Consider the following 19,050-nt stretch of genomic DNA (forward strand, 5'->3'; position numbering starts at 1 on the left):
GGACTCTCTACCCTGGTTTCCGGTTCCGGGTCGTGTTGAACCTCATCCATGTGTTCACTACGGGTCAACATCTCCACACGTGAGGATATTAAGTCGAAAGAAGTATTCGCTGGTAATGTATTGATAACTTTGACTGTACTAGGATTAATTTCCACTTAAGTGTTTCTGTTTGTCCATGGGTCTTGTCTCTGGGTTTGGGAGTATGTTGCTCTCATTTCATGCTGGCTGGGGTCTTCTTTATGAAAAAACAACACACACACACACACACACACACACACACGTCTGTGTATATATATATATATATATATATATATATATATATATATATATATATATATATATATACACACACATTAAAGATGGCTCAATGGAAGTTTAAAACAGCAATGACCACAAACTAGAAACCTAGGACCCTCCTCGTTAAAACAATATGCAACTCTTGTCACTTGGGGAGCAATATAATAAATTATTAAACAAAGGTATCTTCAATGCTTTAAGACCCAGTGAACCCAAAACCACTTTTATTTGGGTTATATGTCTTGAATGAGACAACATCTATTATTCATGCAGCACGTATAAAATCACTTGGTAGAATTCAACGAACCATTATGTCACCGTAGGAAAAGGCTAATTGAGCATCACTAAATCACCGATCTCTGATTTGAAACTAAGTCAGTGGTATGAGATATCAAGCTACGTCAAACCGGGCTCTGACTTGTGAGACGCAACCACCAGGAGTAGGGTGTTCCTGCAAGAGAGGATGCTGCAGTGTCAGTAGTACTTCGGTGGAATGAACCTTTACAACTATGAAATACTTCCTCCTAGTGCAGGAATACGCTATTGACAAACACATATCCAACAAACCAGCAGCCCCCTGTGAACAGTGCGCGTTCAACATAGATATTACACGGTTCCCGATATATTATTGGTTTTAGGATATTGTTCAAATTCAACAACTTCCTTATTCACTACCCATATTCAGATACAAATGGCGCTGGTAGAATGTCATTGTTGCTGTTCTTATCATTTAACTACTACACCTTTTGTCTCATCTCATCCAATGATGCAGAAGTTGCATGATGGACGGGAAAGTGAAAGAACAGAAGAAGGAGCAGAAGAAACACCAGCAGAAAAACAGCGGGCCGAAGTCGGAGAGGAAAAAGTCCAGGAAGCTTGATGATGCAGCCGTGGAGGAAAATGAACACAAGAAGAACCCTAAAGCCTTCGCCGTGCAGTCTGCTGTGCGCATGGCCAAGTCATTTCACAGGTCAGATGTTATCCAACTTGACTCAACCCCTTCCATTTTTAAGATGATTGTATTTTAACCTAACCACTTTTCTCTGTGCAGAACCCAGGACCTGAAGACTAAGAAGCACCATATACCTCATGTGGACCGCAGCCCCCTGGACCCTCCGCCCATCGTTGTGGTGGTGGTCGGGCCGCCCAAGGTGGGGAAAACCACCCTGATACGATGCCTGATCAAGAACTTCACCCGGCAGAAACTGGGAGACATCCGTGGACCGGTCACCATTGTTTCTGGTAAGTGTTTCCACCTGAGTTGGATTCTGCTTCTGGTGGAGGCTCAGTGGGAATATTTGGTGAATATCCAGTCAATAAGAAAGATTTGAGGCATTGAACAGATGTTCCTATGTGTCTAGCTGTGTATTAGCTCAGTCAGGAGTGAAAATGCCCTGCCCCAAACAATACAATAAAAAACAAGGCTAAATAAAACCATTAAACCGGATCCATCTTTTACAAAATATTCCCATGGATTAAAGTCTGTTTAGAAGTGTATGCCGCTTGCTCTACAACAGTCAAAGCAGTGGATGGAACCGTGTGGCCACTGGCACTAGGACACAGATGGTAACTAATGCTGATCCCCTCATAGTTGATCAGATCAATTACGAGTTGAGCGACTCATGGCCAACTAAGGTTGATGTTAGTCGAGTTGTCTCATATTTTCTTATGCTAATTAAATGCTTTCATTCTAAATAAATTCTCCCCATTATTCCTTGTTGTGTAAACTGGGATGGGTTCAGTCACCGGTGTTTACTGGCTGTTGGTAGGTGGAGTTCCCCTGCGCTCGACCAGGTTAACCATCATGACCCCGAGCGGCCCGACATTAAACTTAAGGTCAAATGCACAGCAGTAGCGTTTGTTTTTGTTTGGAGAGATGATGTAGTACTTTCACGTTGTGTCAGAGCATGGGAGATGTCTTCACCCTCCATGCTGGTGAAAATAACTTGTATGACGAGTAAATGTATGATACTTTTATTCAAGTTTGTCGTTTACTTCTAATGAACCACATCGGACATCTTTAAGAGACCTGCTTTTTTCTCAATGCTCTATATCTGCAGACGTCAGTGGGGAACATTGGCAAACAATTATACAAAGCATTTGTCGCCAATATATGATATTGAAAGCCCTTTGAGACTAACTCTTAAGGGCTATACAAATAAAATTGAAATTTTTAATTTAAGAAAATTGGGTGGGGGAAATAGATACTAAGACTTTTTCCTTCCTAGGTAAGAAGCGGCGTCTGACGTTCATCGAGTGTAACAACGACATCAACACCATGATCGATCTGGCCAAGGTGGCCGACCTGGTGAGTGAGGAGTTTTACCTTTTTGATAAGACACAATGAGTGTTATTCATTTAGATTGATGGTGTAAAAAAAATAAACAAGTTTCATTTTCTGTACAGATTTAAAAGTCAATGTTGGTAACACACCTATGCTGGAAAAACAACTGTATATACACAAACGTGTGTGTATGTATATGACAGTGGCGGCTGGTGGTTTTTAAAGTAAGGGAGGAAGGACTGTGTGCTTGGTTGCCATTGGCCTGCTTGCACTGTTAGTGGCGTATGGTGGCATAAGTATGTGAGACTCGAGTTGTTTCAGGGTGTTTCGGGGAACTACAAAATAGCAGGGAGGGAGGGATAATTATGTGAATTGATACAAATCCACCAGTGACATCATTGTACTTTGAATTTTTCTTGATTTGTAAATCTAAATAAAGAAATCTGGGCCTAGCTTTGGGCATATTTTTGCCCTCAATGACTGAAGCTATTGGTTGTAATTTGGCTATGTTTATTTTCAGCTACAGTTGTTTTAAGAAAAATTAAGACACAAGACCAAAAGTGATGCCATTTAAAATGCATCATGCTCTGAATCATTCAGTAACATCCATTCCACAATATCAAACAGAATGGTCTGAGTAACTAACAATTAAAAGATTAAAACAAGACCATTATTTCACAACTATTTGCATCGGCCGTCCGTGGGCTACGGAAGCGCCAACATAACCAAACACAGCCGCACTGTACCACAACGAACAGTAGCTCACCGCTCGGTGGAAACAAGGCATACGACTGAGCGAGCAAATATGATTAAAGTCATATTTAAGGGCATTAATTCATTAGTAATCTGGGCAATCTACATTTTTTATTCTCAACAATGTTAAGGATGATCTTCCTTCCTCTCCTCACTGGAGAAGCCTCCACTGGTGTATGACTATATATACGTGTATATATACACACACGTGTTTGTGCGTGCAATCGTGCGTGTGTGTATATTACTAAATATACATGTATAAATAAATAAAAAGTCTAGCCTCAAAGCATTTGGAGAGACCAGCCAGAGCAGGCTCGTTATGAAAGGATGCAACCATTCCTCCCTACCTCAATACCACACCAGCGTGTGTGATGTTGGTTTTCAACAGCATTTTGCTCTTCCCTTGTTACAGTCTATTAACATTTGACAAATAGCTAAACTGTCTCTCTTTTACTAAATTTTTTATCCACTTTTTGCAGGTCCTGATGTTGATTGACGCAAGCTTTGGCTTTGAAATGGAGACTTTTGAGTTCCTCAACATTTGTCAGGTACATGGCTTCCCACGAATAATGGGGGTGCTCACGCACCTCGATTCCTTCAAGAACAACAAACAGCTGCGAACGGCAAAGAAAGTCCTCAAACATCGCTTCTGGACAGAAGTCTACCAGGTGAGCAACAAAATTAAAATAATTGTATTGTTTTAATATATTAGATATATCGAACACTGTAATTATTTTGACAAGAATTACATAATGTTTTGTGAGTCTTTAACGGTAAGATTAGATTACCATTAACCTCTTAGTTCAGTCAAACTTTTATAATTTGTATCTTTTATTGGTTGTCTTCTAAATGAGTGCTGTACGTAAGCATTAGCCTTGTTTTTCAATGTTTTGTACAGACTAAACAAATTAATTACAATAGTCTGCCTGTACTGCAGAGTAATCGACTCATGACCTACGTTCAACGGGGCTATTTTCGATCCCACTCTTCTAAAAACTTGTAATTGGAACAAAATAACTGATTAACTTATTTGAGAGCAGTTAAATTAAGTTCTGTTCTTGAATAGTAGTATGAAGTTTTGGTTCCTGGTAAGTATAGTTAGTTGAGGGTTTTGTTTCATGAGCCGGTTCAGAGCCCTGATCAGTGTTGTGTTGTCGTTCCTCCGGTAGGGAGCCAAGCTGTTCTACCTGTCGGGGATGGTCTACGGCGAGTACCAAGCCCAGGAGGTCAAGAACCTCGGGCGGTTCATCTCGGTCATCAAGTTCCGCCCCCTGGCCTGGCAGACTTCCCACCCTTACGTTTTTGCTGACCGGTGAGTGTAGGGATGAGAAAACCCCACAAGGGTTTGTCAAAAACATATAAAGCACATCCGTATTAACCCACAATGTTTAAAGTCTTCTAATGCTATAATATGGCTTTTTATCTAATTGCATATGTCTCTCTTCACCCAGAATGGAGGATTTGACTGACCCTGAAACATTGAGGTTGGATCAGAAATGTGACCGAACAGTGTCCCTGTATGGCTATCTGCGTGGGACCTATTTGAAAAAACACACCCAGGTCCATATCCCAGGTAAGGCAGGGGTTGGTCTTCGTAGTAGTGTTAAGCCATCCTCTCTTCTGCATGGAGCCATTTGCATGAGATTGCACATTACCTTTTTGATGGTGGGGATTTCCTTTTACGGAGAAGCAACGGAAATCGTATTAGGATTATTGAGGGTGGCTGGCTAGCACTAGTCTTGGCCAAAACTCATTAATATTCACAATTACCTCATATTTCTTTAAATCTTTTTTACTTCAGAGCACCCTGATGCGATCATTGGCTGATCAGCAGGCTGATCAGTGCTGACTACAAAATATATGCAGCAGAAATGTATGCTTCTTTTGGAATTTAAGAAAGAGGGGAGACAAACGCTATCTATTTTAATTGTTAAGAAAGCTGTTGAACTCCACATATTGCTAAAATCAGGGCAACGTCTAAACATTAGTCAAATGCAGTGATGGGAATAAAATAACGGCGGTATAAATAACTGCGTTAAAAATAAAGGCGTTACTTTTTCAGTAACGAGTAATGCAAATGATTACTTATAATGCCGTTACTTCCAGAAAATGCGGCGTGTTACTATAATAAAGTAGTTTCTTCATCAGGCAAACTAGATCTCTAAGTGGAGCGGCAACGTTTTTTTTTACTTTTCTTCCTTGGTTTTGGGCACGAGACAATCGCATAAATTCTGACGATTGGCTGAGGTAGAGTCAAATTTCATTGTAAGCCAATCAGAGGTAGAGTTGACGGATGTTGTTTGCACAAATTCTGTGAGGGCTGTGGGGGATTCACAACATGTCAGCTGGTCGCGTTTAATGTTGAAGCTTCTCGTCACCTTTTTTTTTAAAAATATTTTCATAGTGTTGAATTGATCTGAAACGAGGACTGATTTACCCCAAAAAATATCTCACCCATGTTTTGCCTTCTACCTCCCCAAGGTGTGGGAGACTTCAGTGTTGCGGATGTGGGCTTCCTCCCAGACCCGTGTCCTCTACCAGACACCAAGAGGAAGAGGACACTGAACGAGAAGGAGCGCCTGCTCTACGCCCCCATGTCCGGGGTCGGGGGCGTGGTCTACGACAAAGACGCCGTGTACATCGACCTTCCTAGAGGCCATGTCGACCGGGAGCAGGTGAATGCTTTTCTGTTGTTTAAGCCTCACAGGTGTGCTCCGTATTTGTACTCGACCGCTGTAGGACTGAGCAGTGACCAGCTGACATGTTGTGAATCCCCCACAGCCCTCATCATTGCCCCACAACGCTTGCTTCTTCACACTGCATGAGTAGGGGTTTGGCTTCACATTTGTGTTTCTAGGAGCGCCTACTCCTAGCGCCTACTCCATAAACAGGATTTAACCCTTTATTTGAACCCATTACAAACTAAGAACGTAAAGCATGTTAAAGTTTAACTGGAGCACCATAAGATTAAACGAGGTAAACATTGTAGTGAAAAGTTATGACATTTGATGTGCCATTTTGTTAGATGGGAGATGAGATAATGCTATGCAGCTTTAACTTAATTCAACTTTTGAATTCCATTAAAGGCATGCTTCACTTAACCGTAGAAATAGCTTTTTTTTCTGATCTCGGTTATAGGATGCACTAACAAGCCTGCCCCTTACCAGACCTCACTCCGTTTTTTGTTTAGTTTATATATGTAGGTTTTCTCATAAAGACCTATGCTTGTCTTTATTCGCACTTCCCCATGTCAGTTAAACTAAGTGAGGTATCTACAACGTGATATGACAAGGCAGCTCCCACACAGTCCTTCACGTCCACTGTAATGAGGATAAGGAATAATGGTATCTCTAAAGGGAGTAGCCTAAGCGTTACGTAGGTTGATCACTCATGAAACATCTCTGTGATCAGTGGTCTTAAAACCTGATCCATCCCTAGTTATGACGCTCGTTGATTTCAGGTACTGGCATTTCTTGTCTAGTAATCATCATATGCATGCGTGTGTGTTCGCACCACATCTAGTACGTGTTAGATCAATTCAACATTTAAAAATGTAATTTACCAATTGGCCTATTCATTCAGGTCATAGCCTACATGGATTAAAGTTCTCCGTCGCTACGACGGATTTCCGTCATTTGGAGTTCACAGAGGCCACTTCACATCTCCGATAACGTCGGGACAAATTTACAAACAGGCGTCATTTGGATAAACTAATCGCATATTAAGGATCTAAATAGGTACTTTCTCGCATAAAAAAATATTAAAACTTAAGAAAGTGATGTATTAACAGCACTGAAGCGAGAATTAAAACAGCTTTTAGCAGCTTTACCGCTACCGCTGCCGCGAAATGCATTCTGGGAAACTTGCATACTGTATACTGCGGTGCAGTCGGTCTGCTGTATACTGCATACTGAATCCCACATTCAGTATGCAGTATACAGTACATACTGCGCAGTATGTAGTCGGCAGTACGGTAGTATGCAGTTTCGAACATGGACATAATACACGCGTGTATTATGTCGTCATACGTCAACGCCGGTAAAATTGTCAAATTATATAGTGAGTATTTAAAAGGTCTACCGTTAAAATTGACTGAAAACACAAGCATTTTAATGTACATCCCGATTATATATTCAATATATATGAAATATATTATATACAAATGTATATATATACACACCATTTTCGCGCCACATCTTACGTCTCTTTGTTGTGTTAGTGTTGAGTGTCAGAGCGAAAGTTAAGCTAGTATGAACTCCCTTATAATGATTGACGGCTCTGATGTATCGGATATTGATAAAACACAAAAAAATAAATGGAGATGGGCATGGCTGACGGAAACGGGGAACGATGGCAAGCCTTACGGTTCATGGTGCAAAAAAATATGAGACAAGCTTTGCAAAAAAAAAATCTTAGAGTCTAATTGAAAAGACAACAAAAAAATTGCAATAGATGCAAAAGAACAGCTGTTTAAAATCCTCCTCCTGTAAAACAGTATTGGTCGAGCATTTAAACGTGATGGCTGCATTTGGTGCTGACGTCTTATACATTTGTATTTCTTAAGCAGGTGTCAAGTAACCTAACCTGGAACATGTTTCACACACTGCACGTGACTTGGCTGTAGCGCGAATAAAATTTCAGTCAGAAGATTTTTTTTCACTTTAATCCCTGAGCCTATGTCCAGTTTGTTCTTTGCAAACGCAAAGTGACGTTGGTTTCAGTCTAATGTTCCACAGGTTGAAAAATATTCCTCTGCATTCATGAGAACATTAGTTTGCACTAGGGATGGGCAAAATGATTCTTTTCCGGGAACTAGTTCTTTCAGTTCAGTTCACGATAACGATTCGTTTATTTGATTCGGTCGTTTTGATTCGTTCGTTACGTCAGATTACGTCTTAAAAAAAATAAAAATTAAAAAAACTTTTTTTTATTATTATATATTTTTTTAATTGGTCATGGGTCCGGATAGGTCCGTCAAGACCGCGGTCCGCCGTTTGGAGATGCCTGCTATATAGTATAACCGAACGTCCCACCAATATTTATACCACTTGCTTACTCTCTATATTTCATTCATGGTTTTACATTTATAATTGTATTTTACTTTACATTTAATTCTTCATTGTTCAGGCATTACAGAACTTGCATGGTCATAAATAAAAAATACGAACTGCAGTTTAATTTCTTTGTTTGTTCTTAAATTGTAGAATGGAGCAAAGACTCCTGGGATTGGGAAATGCGTCGAATGGTATGACCCAAGATACGTCAGACAGAAAGCGCGCATATTCGACGGTACCGCCTTGTCATTGGCTTACCCAGGTGCCATTGCAACACCATTGCTACCTCTCATTGGCTGAATCTTTGAGAACGTTGACTCAATCAATATAAGTCGCGGGGAGACGAAGCTCTGTTCGTTTGTATATTTTATTTACGTGACCATGTTTTTGGTTTATGTTTAAAAAAATAATAATCAAAGAACCAGTTCTTCTTGTTTTGGGGAACCAGTTCTTGTCGTTCACGTTCGGGATTCGTTCGTTGTAACGAATCGGTCGCGACCGACACATCCCTAGTTTGCATGATGATTGAGATGCTTCACCATGGTTGCATATTAAACACAATTATAACAATCATAAACAACAAAGTCCATTTGGAAATGGGTATTTGTTGTGGGGATGGGCAATTGATGGAAAATCGAATTTTGGTCACTTGGCCTCATTAAATATCTTTACTCTGTCCTGAGGATGATTTCCCCACATGGTCAGATGGATTGGGAGGTTCAAAGTGTGGCTGTAGTTATACATGTGTGAAGGAGCTTCAAAATTTCCATCTTTTCCCAATGCGATAGGAGGAATCGCGTCCCACAACAGAGCTGGTCCGCTCTCTGATTGACACGCACGCCACTCTTGATGCCAAAATGGCCTCAAGCAAAGTCTCGCTCTTCAGAGGGTCTGCCACCATAACGGACACAGACGTTGAGGGGGACCAACAACTGTGAGTCAAGTTCTGATTTCACGTTGTGTGTTGTGTATGTATATCGTGTTTGGTCTCATTATTTCCTCCATGATCTCTCAGGGAGAACAGCGCGCCCCAGTCCCCAGACCCAACCTCCAACAGGGAAAGAAGGAAGATGATATTCACAGGCGAGGTGGAGGCCAATGAAGACGGAGACGACAGTGAAGATGAAGACGACAGTGAAGATGGAGAAGATGGAGACGACAGTGAAGATGGAGAAGATGGAGAAGATGGAGAAGATGGAGAAGATGAAGAAGGTGGAGATGATGGAGAAGATGAAGAAGGTGGAGAAGATGGAGACGACGGTGACGATGGAGAAGGGAACAGTGATATGGACGAGGCAGAGTCTGATGAAGAATTGGACACAAATGAAGGCAACAACGTATCCATGTTCCTCAAGCAGGTGAGGGCGTCTACTGAGCAGCCAGGGAAACTGACCGAACCTCAGCGTGTGCAAACCGGGAAAAGGCTTAAGATGTCAGTTGAAGAAGGGGAGCCCAAAGTGTCCGAGACGCTGGCCTTCGCAGACAGTGAAGACGACCTGGAGCTCAGCAAGGAGGATCTGTCGGAGGGCGAGAGCGCAGCAGAGGAAAGTGACGAGGAGGACTCGGAATCTGAGCAGATCGAAACAAAAGCAGCGGGCTCCGCGTTCTGCTCTGATGAAGAGTGGACCGACGACGAACCAGACGTGGAGTCCACGGTGAAGTCAGAAGGGATAGAAATCCCTCCACCCAAAACCACTGAAAAAGATCTTAAGAAAGCCAAGGCGTTGGAGATAAAGGGGTCTGACCAGGCGTACGAGACCGACGGTAAACACTTCATCTGCTCTCCATGATTGTCTACGCTTTCCCTTTCAGCAATGGTCATGAGCGGTCAACATTTTTCTTTTTTGCATGTTTAGGAGCTCTACGCTGGAAGGACGACTTGCAACAGAAGGCATCAGAAGTCTTCCTCAAGCATCAACAAGCAGCCCCCAACCTCCGGAAACATGTGTATGGTACAGGTAAGGTGTCTGAATGTCAAGATCTGGTCAGGGAAAACAAGCTATTTTTTTCTAACATGGCCATGATTGCCATTGGTGTATAACATATAACATAACAATTATAATATTATAACATAAATTTAAGTTATTTCTGATAAAAACACAATCCTCACCCTTGACCACTTCTATGTTTCATATTCTGTGCTAAAACGACAAACCAACCATCATCAATAGCCTGATGCATGATCTCAGGTTCTATGGAAAGATAACACTTGGAGATATTATTGAATATATATATATATATAAGACTTGTCACCTTCACTAGGTATGCATATAGGACAGTAGCCCCGCCATGTGGATGCTTTATTAACCACTTGGAAGGACAAGACTGGTCTGGGTGAACAAAACATGTTATCTCTGAATGTGTCAGTCTTGCAACATCATTTTAATGAGCTTAACACAAGCAAACTTATGAAAAAGGACAGAGAAATTATTATTTAATGCATACCGTAGCAATTTAATTATAATTGTATTATGAAAAGTGTACAATAAATACTTGAATCGATGAACCTTGTGTGCTTATGCTTGACCTACACTAACGTCAGTCACATTTGTTGGGAAGCCGGTGAAATATAATAACTAGTTAGTCTGTGTTCAGTTTCCAGCCAGGGCGCGGGTCAGGGCGAGGAGGCCGAGCTGGGAGGGCTCTTCCGGGTCAGCCGCCCAGAGAAGAGTAAGACCAACCTGGCCGATGCGGCTGACTGCTCCAGGTTCCACCCAGACAGCCTCCACAACTGGGATCTGGAAGAGGTTTGTGTCAATTCATGAGTCACATTCTTGTCCAGCTTACTTATTTTGTTTATTTTTAAAGATAAATAACAATAGAGGACACACAGGTGAGTTCTAAAGTCAAGTCATTCCAATATTTATATGTGCAATGCGTAGGATTTAGCCCCTCGCAGTACGTAGACGGGATCCTTCAGAGTTAAAATACTATTTTATTGATAAGATCATTAAAATCGCTAGGGATCAGCATTCACTACAGATTGCACATTGGACTTGAACCAATGCTCTTCATTCTAAACGTTTTTCCAGATGCTGCACTCCATAGCAGACTGCTTTGTGACCGGGAAGTGGGAGGAATGGCAAGATGCTGCCACACTGCTGAAGCAGGATGGTGAGGAACAATAACTGAAACCATACTCGTGCTCTGGAAACCATTTACTGTGCCAGTAAATATAAGGATGAGGAAAAGCCATCTAAACAGGATTACAGTTGTTTTTACATTTTAAGATCACGCAGATTCAGATTAAAATGTAAGGGGTCTGATTTCCGTTTCAACACATTGAGGCGTACCTTCCAATATCAACCAATCACAAGATTCCTCTTACAATGGATGCCAACACGTTACACATTTTGAATCACATTACTACGTTGTTGCTAGAGGATGGATAAATTGGAGTACAAGCCATTATCTCAAAACAGCAAACATCGAAATGCTAGTACCTGCCACGTTGTCTAGTTAGGCCCTCGTTAGCTAGCAGTACCTGCCATGTTGTCTAGTGAGGCTCTCGTTAGCTAGCAGTACCTGCCATGTTGTCTAGTGAGGCTCTCGTTAGCTAGCAGTACCTGCCATGTTGTCTAGTGAGGCTCTCGTTAGCTAGCAGTACCTGCCATGTTGTCTAGTGAGGCTCTCGTTAGCTAGCAGTACCTGCCATGTTGTCTAGTGAGGCTCGTTAGCTAGCAGTACCTGCCATGTTGTCTAGTGAGGCTCTCGTTAGCTAGCAGTACCTGCCATGTTGTCTAGTGAGGCTCTCGTTAGCTAGCAGTACCTGCCATGTTGTCTAGTGAGGCTCTCGTTAGCTAGCAGTACCTGCCATGTTGTCTAGTGAGGCTCGTTAGCTAGCAGTACCTGCCATGTTGTCTAGTGAGGCTCGTTAGCTAGCAGTACCTGCCATGTTGTCTAGTGAGGCTCTCGTTAGCTAGCAGTACCTGCCATGTTGTCTAGTGAGGCTCTCGTTAGCTAGCAGTACCTGCCATGTTGTCTAGTGAGGCTCGTTAGCTAGCAGTACCTGCCATGTTGTCTAGTGAGGCTCTCGTTAGCTAGCAGTACCTGCCATGTTGTCTAGTGAGGCTCGTTAGCTAGCAGTACCTGCCATGTTGTCTAGTGAGGCTCGTTAGCTAGCAGTACCTGCCATGTTGTCTAGTGAGGCTCTCGTTAGCTAGCAGTACCTGCCATGTTGTCTAGTGAGGCTCTCGTTAGCTAGCAGTACCTGCCATGTTGTCTAGTGAGGCTCACGTTAGATTCCAATTCAATCAAACTGCTTAGATATGAAAGACATAAATCTTTTTATTAAGAACTTGCATTTAATTAAAGGAGATGAATCAATGACACACTGACTTTGATTCATTGTCTTAAAGGTAAAAGCATGTTAAAATGACATGCATGTTGCATACTATTTCTTTTCTTTTTAGAAAATCTTTATGGTGACTTTGAAGACTTGGAAACAGGAGAGGTCCATAATGGAGACGATAAAGACCAGGAGACCCAACCAGAGGTACCCTTGCTGCAATGTATATATCAAGAATGTTTCGCATAATAAGCACTAAAAATACATTCAAATGCAATAAATTAAATGTTTCCACAGTTAATGGGTAATTTGTTAAGCATAGAAGTATTGGAAGCATAGCATTTTAATTTAATCAATTTATACAGGCCTGTTTTTGATCATTCAAAAGGCATGATTTAGGCGTTGTGGGAAAGCTTAGACTATTTTCAGTTACGTAGAACTAGCGTAGCTCTGTGTGTGGGAGGGGTTATGGGAGTTTAGTAGAACTAGCGTAGCTCTGTGTGTGGGAGGGCTAAGAGGCCAAAGAGGTACAGGCCGGCCAGCATTTTATTTGTATCGTATCAGTTAGGAGGATGTTATTTTATCGACATTATTTAATCACTATCAAGAAGCATCGACTTCAGATAGGTTCTGATTATTTTTGGCTTCCAGTTATTCGAAATCGTGCAAAAATCCAACTTTACAATGTTTAATGCAATTGTCAACCCCCTCAAACCTACTCCCTAAAAAAAACTTTTGTTACTGTGCTCATTGTTTGTCCTCATTAGCATATGTCAAGCAAAAACATTTGTCCAACAATGCAGCAGAACTTAGATTAACATTTTCTCGATTAACCTGAGAAGTCTATTTTCACTTGTCAGGTCGATGGTGAGGAAGAGGCTGATGATGATGCAAAGGAGGACGTCAAAGTGGACGATGAGACGCAGAAGAAGAACAAGCGTTTGGAAAAGAAGCGCAGGCTGAAGGAGAGGTTCGACGCGGAGTACGACGACGGAGATGCCACCTACTTTGACGACCTGAAGGAGGAGATGCAGATACAAGCGGAGGTGCGGTTGCTTCCTTTCAGAGCGGCGGACACGCCCCCTTTGGTCAGAAGACTGTGCCTCCGTGACGGTTCTGGTTGAAATTGGCCTTTACTCTTACATTGTGGCCACGCCGTTTCTCACTCTTGTGGGGCTTTTTTTGGAGATTGTGACACAGTCTGCCCAATATTTTCAAAACACTTGGACAATCACACAAAAATTACACGGGAGGGAAACTAAAATCCTTCCCCTGTTGTGTGCTTTTGATCCTCTCCAAACTTGGGAGAGGATCAAATCATCAACCCAATATACTAACTGAATGGTGAGCTGAGAGATTTGTTACAGCCCTATAGTTCTGTGTATAGTTATATGTATATAACTTTATATATGAATAGTTCAGTCATCTGTGGTACGGTTTGGTTGTCCGGTGGGCATTGGTTTGGATATCAGTAAAAAGTTGTACAGATTTTTTAACTGAGGGGTCCTGATTTACTGTCCATTCATCCTGAATGTTTCTCTCCTAACATGTTTTGTTGTTCAGTTGAACCGGACAGAGTTTGAGAGCATGGACGATGCCACCCGGGTGCAGTACGAGGGCTTCCGCCCGGGGATGTACGTCCGCCTTGAGATCGCAGCTCTGCCCTGCGAGTTTGTGACCAACTTCGACCCCCACTACCCTGTGATTCTCGGTGGCCTGGGGTCAAGCGAGGGAAACGTAGGATATTTGCAAGTAGGTACAACCGAAAAGGAACACATTATTCCCAACATACTTTTAGGTTGATTTGACCAATCTCTTGGAAACCCTGAAACCATGGATGTTCACGTTAAATAGAAGTCTGAACCAGGGATGCTTTCTGCAAAAGATAGAAACTGCAGAAGCAGGCCATAAAGTCAATATAGCTGCTGTGCACCGTACCCACAGTGCCGTGGTCGATGTGTGTTTGTCCTGGACTAAGGCCACATGGAATGGATTTTTATTTTGGTTTGTTAAATCTCAGTCTGGCAGTCTGTCATGTACATTTTAATAAAAAAAATGTACAGATGAAAGGAAAGGTGGAGCTGACTGTGGTTGTGTGTTTAGCTGCGGCTGAAGAAACACCGGTGGTACCACCGCATCCTGAAGAACCGGGACCCCCTCATCGTGTCCCTGGGCTGGCGCCGCTTCCAGGCCATGCCCCTGTACCACATCGAGGACCACAACGGACGCCACCGCATGCTCAAGTACACGCCCCAGCACATGCACTGCGGCGCCTCCATCTGGGGTGAGTTCTGCTGAGTCGGGTTCACTGGTCAGGTTCAACTAAGGCTCACGCTAGGCTATAGACCCTCACATTACCCATCACCGCTCCATACAGTCGGAAGAGAAAACACTTTAATACTAGCTTATATTCTGGTTGTGATGTGTTGAATGTATACAAATACACACATGCATAGATACATACATCTATACAAATGTTGAAAAATGGAAAATATGTAATGTACAGAATTTGTCATTGAACTGGGAAAAATGTAGGTGGCCAAGCTAAACAGCCTTTCTTTCTCAGCTTCCTCCTATGGATCGGATTTGTCCTTAACAAAAAAAAAGGCATATTTATAGTTTGCTCCAAATATGACCCATATTTGTAGTTGTATGGTATCAGGTCCTTGTATGTCCATGATTCTACGGGGGCCTGAAATGGACAAAAGGGCCTTTTGAATGATGATTTAATTACTATTCCATTTTCACTCTGTGTTAATGTAACAGAATAACTATTTATTAGTTCACGAAAAGCACCTTTTTATTCCTCTTGTCTTAACATCGTTATTTGGTGTGATTCAGATGAACTTTCGACAGCTCTGTTGATTGCTACTTTCTTTTGCAAATGTTTTTAAAATTCTTCAGATTGATTCGCTCCTTGCTTTTATTATGAACTGAAACTCTCTTCTGCTATTTGTAACTAAATGTATTTTAAACGAGCTGGAGGCCAGACTGCATAGAGAACCAGAATGTCAGCTCCCAGGTGGGGTTGGTCTCCTGATACTCATGGAATGCGAAGGATAATTCCTCCCGAACAATGTTGGTTTCTTCTGTGCGATCCGAATTGTGCCCCTGAACATAAGGTCACGTTAAGGCAATGTGTGAAGGCCTTTTGGGCGAGTAGGCGGTCTTCCGGTTCTGTACCATTGAATTTTAAACTTGTCAGACCTTGATGCGCACACAACCCTTTTTGGACACGTATTTGTGTATAGAGACTTACACAGACAACATGTAACGCACAAAAAGCATCAAGCATCCGCTCACCTGCGTATACAATCTTTCCTTTCCTGCTCAAGGTCCAATCACACCCCAGGGCACCGGCTTCCTCGCTGTACAGTCTGTCTCAGAGACTAAAGTAAGGCCATCTCCCTCTTTTGACCGTTTGGTTTTAAGTGAAGCTCCAAAAACACGATAGACTATGATAAATGGTAAATGGTCTTTTCTTTCTTACTTTTTTCAGGCCAATTTCCGTATCGCTGCAACTGGGGTTGTCCTAGAACTGGACAAGTCTGTGACTTTAGTGAAGAAACTGAAGCTCATTGGCTACCCATACAAGATCTACAAGAACACCAGCTTCATCAAAGTAGGAACCCATTTGTTTGCTATAAAATATCCTTTTACAATCTGTGAAATGGTTACCTCTTGGGTTCCTTGTACCCTGTACAACATGAAGGAGCCCCTTCCTCGGCCCTGGATGTGCTGAGCTGAGGCTGTGTTCTCCACAGGGCATGTTCAACACCGTCCTCGAAGTGGCCAAGTTTGAAGGGGCCTCCGTTCGGACAGTGTCGGGGGTCAGAGGTCAAATCAAGAAGGCCCTGTCCACTCCAGCAGGCGCTTACCGTGCCACATTCGAAGACCGGCTGCTCATGAGCGGTAAGGGAACCTGCATCTACCTAAATCCACTGTACAGAATTATTTATTTTGCACACCGAGTTTATATTTGTGCACACAGAATGACCTTTTATTTTGTTGTTTAAACCCATAGATATCGTGTTCCTGCGCACCTGGTATCCGGTGGCCGTTCCCCAGCTCTACAACCCGGTCACCTCCCTGCTCCTACCAGTGGGCCAGAAGGAGAACTGGTCCGGCATGAGAACCGTCGGACAGCTCAAACATGACCTGGGACTCCACTACAAACCCAAGCCCGATTCTGTGTACAAGGTGACCCTGAGCCCCATCTGGGATGTACACTCCATTCCTGCTGTACCATGTTAATGAGTTCATGGTGATCTAGTACTGCACATAGACTGTAAAGTAATGTGGCCCTAGCAACCAGGACATCAGCCACCAGTCCAGACCAAACCCTTTTAAATGTGTTTATTTGGATTGGCATCGTTTAGAGCTTTCAACCATCAGCTGAAACTATCCATACTGGAAACCATGGCAACATGTCAATATTCGACATGTAGGCCGGGCTTTGCGGCCGTCTTGCTACATCTTTGGGCCTCATGGCTAGTGCTCGGTATTGCGTCACACTGACATGCTGACACTGCGTAATTGTTATCCCAACTGACCTAAGGTTTAGGCCAGTCGGAAGATGTTTGGGTTTAATTGACCTAGCTAATCTCTGGTCAGGTCTCGAATAGAAATTAGATTGTTGTTCTTGGCAATCCTAAACATTAAATAAATAGTTAATTTAATACTGCAAAATAAAAAAATACTTGACCCTTTTCCTTTTCATAAAATCATAAATTTGCATCAAATAAAACGATATATAAACTGACAGCATTCACCTTAGCCCCACCAATGCTTTCTATCTATTGACCCACTATTGAATAGAACATGTATTGATCTTTGAAATGTCCTTTCCTTCATGTTGTTGCAGCCTGTGGTCCGGGCCCCGAGACACTTCAACCGTCTGAACATCCCCAGGCAGCTGCAGAAGGCCCTGCCCTTCAAGAGCAAGCCCAAGCAGGACCAGGGCAAGGGCAAGACCCCCCGCGACCTCCTCAGGCCCACCGTGGTCCGGGAGCCCCACGAGAGAAAGGTTGGCCTTTCATCATTTGGTGTGCAAACAAAGACTTTGTAAAATACCAGCTGTTTACAAGTGGAGTTTTTAAAGGAAAACCAAACACCCTGTTATAACTAGTCCAGAGACCCAGTCGGGAGACCCTTCGGGTAGACTCGCTACAACCAGATTGCTAGTGTTTGATTGACGTAACCCAAAACTGCTGGGAACCAGTAACGGGTGCATAACCATGTTAACAGGGGAATGGCCTGTTAACCTGCCTTCTTGTTGGATTCTGTAATTATTCAATATTAAGTTATTATGTATTTAAGTATTATTATATAGCGGAGAATGGTGATTCAATACACAGATCCTGTTTTTAATCTAGCGTTTAGTAGCACATGTCCTTCATCAGCGTTGTCCTTTCAGGTGGCTGCTCTGCTGGACGCGCTGGGCACCGTCCACAGCTACCAGAGAAAGAAGGCCCGCGGGGCGCAGCGCCTCAAGCACAAGGGCTTCCTGCAGCAGAGGGAGAAGCAGGAGGGGGAGAAGGTCAAGAGACAGAAAGAGGCCAAGAAGAAACTCTACCGGATGATGGGCCAGCAGGAGAACAAAAGTCAGCGATCCAGTCTGAAGGGTGCATCACAAGATGGATAATAACACGTGATGGCCTTTTCTCGCTCCTTTGGTATGGACTTGATTACATGGCCACCCAACAAATGTTATGGTATGGCTGGTTGTCATTGCTTCTTTTTTGTTTTGTATATAAAACATCTGTTGACTTATTTATAAAACTGTGTACTCTAGCATGCTAATGAAAATACCAGATTCCATATGTCCTGAGGGCAGATTGCAGTTTTATAAATGTTTAAATCTTAAATGAACCCCTTTTAAAACAAACGTGCTTGTTTTGGTGTCATGAATGGATCCTTTTAAATTTGCCACAATAGATTTTTGGAAATGAATGCCTTTGTTTTTAGTTTGAATTCTTGAAGGGTGGCTAAGCCCCATTCCACAAGGACGAAAACAATCTCTCCCCCCCCCCCCGCGTTTCAGGGATTTCGAGTAGGGTCCAGCTGCAGCCCCGGAGAACAACACCCTGGTGTGACAACTCCAACTTACTTTTCTTATCTTATTTTCAGACATTCACAAAAACATGCCCAAAAAGTGAATATGTAAATGCAGTGTAACAGTTCAAGGTATGAAATAATGTACAGTATAGATCAGATATAAACACTATAGACTGTAGTAGACACTACTCTCTAGTTTTTATATCTGATTTATACAGTGTGGCCTACATCATATTCTTAATTTATCATAAAGAATATCAAAATTAGAATCTGAATTGAGTTTAATCAACAGGTAGCCTACACGTCACATTTATTAG

General features: G+C 42.5%; 1 protein-coding gene across 1 annotated transcript; it reads left to right on the forward strand.

The window, feature by feature from the left end:
* On the forward strand, positions 1 to 18,563 carry bms1 (BMS1 ribosome biogenesis factor). Its single transcript, XM_060036262.1, has 23 exons — positions 1 to 112; positions 1,070 to 1,267; positions 1,349 to 1,539; positions 2,526 to 2,605; positions 3,814 to 4,002; positions 4,504 to 4,646; positions 4,786 to 4,907; positions 5,816 to 6,009; positions 9,177 to 9,322; positions 9,404 to 10,152; positions 10,245 to 10,346; positions 10,984 to 11,135; positions 11,421 to 11,502; positions 12,801 to 12,883; positions 13,537 to 13,722; positions 14,240 to 14,428; positions 14,780 to 14,960; positions 16,012 to 16,070; positions 16,176 to 16,298; positions 16,441 to 16,588; positions 16,701 to 16,876; positions 17,541 to 17,702; positions 18,093 to 18,563. Exons 2-23 carry the CDS (start codon positions 1,077 to 1,079, stop codon positions 18,318 to 18,320), a joined length of 3,876 nt encoding a protein of 1,291 aa, XP_059892245.1. The 5' UTR covers positions 1 to 112; positions 1,070 to 1,076; the 3' UTR covers positions 18,321 to 18,563.
* The last annotated feature ends 487 nt before the right edge of the window (positions 18,564 to 19,050 follow it).

Source organism: Gadus macrocephalus, chromosome 18 (assembly GCF_031168955.1).
Source record: "Gadus macrocephalus chromosome 18, ASM3116895v1".
Taxonomy (NCBI): Eukaryota; Metazoa; Chordata; class Actinopteri; order Gadiformes; family Gadidae; genus Gadus; species Gadus macrocephalus.

What these genes read in the sequence shown, in the direction of transcription:
- bms1 (XM_060036262.1), top strand. Translation starts at nt 1,077, where the DNA reads ATGATGGACGGGAAAGTGAAAGAACAGAAGAAGGAGCAGAAGAAACAC. An exon ending in ACCGGTCACCATTGTTTCTG is followed by an intron (nt 1,540 to 2,525) that starts GTAAGTGTTTCC and finishes TTTCCTTCCTAG; the next exon opens with GTAAGAAGCGGCGTCTGACG. An exon ending in GCCATGTCGACCGGGAGCAG is followed by an intron (nt 6,010 to 9,176) that starts GTGAATGCTTTT and finishes CCAATGCGATAG; the next exon opens with GAGGAATCGCGTCCCACAAC.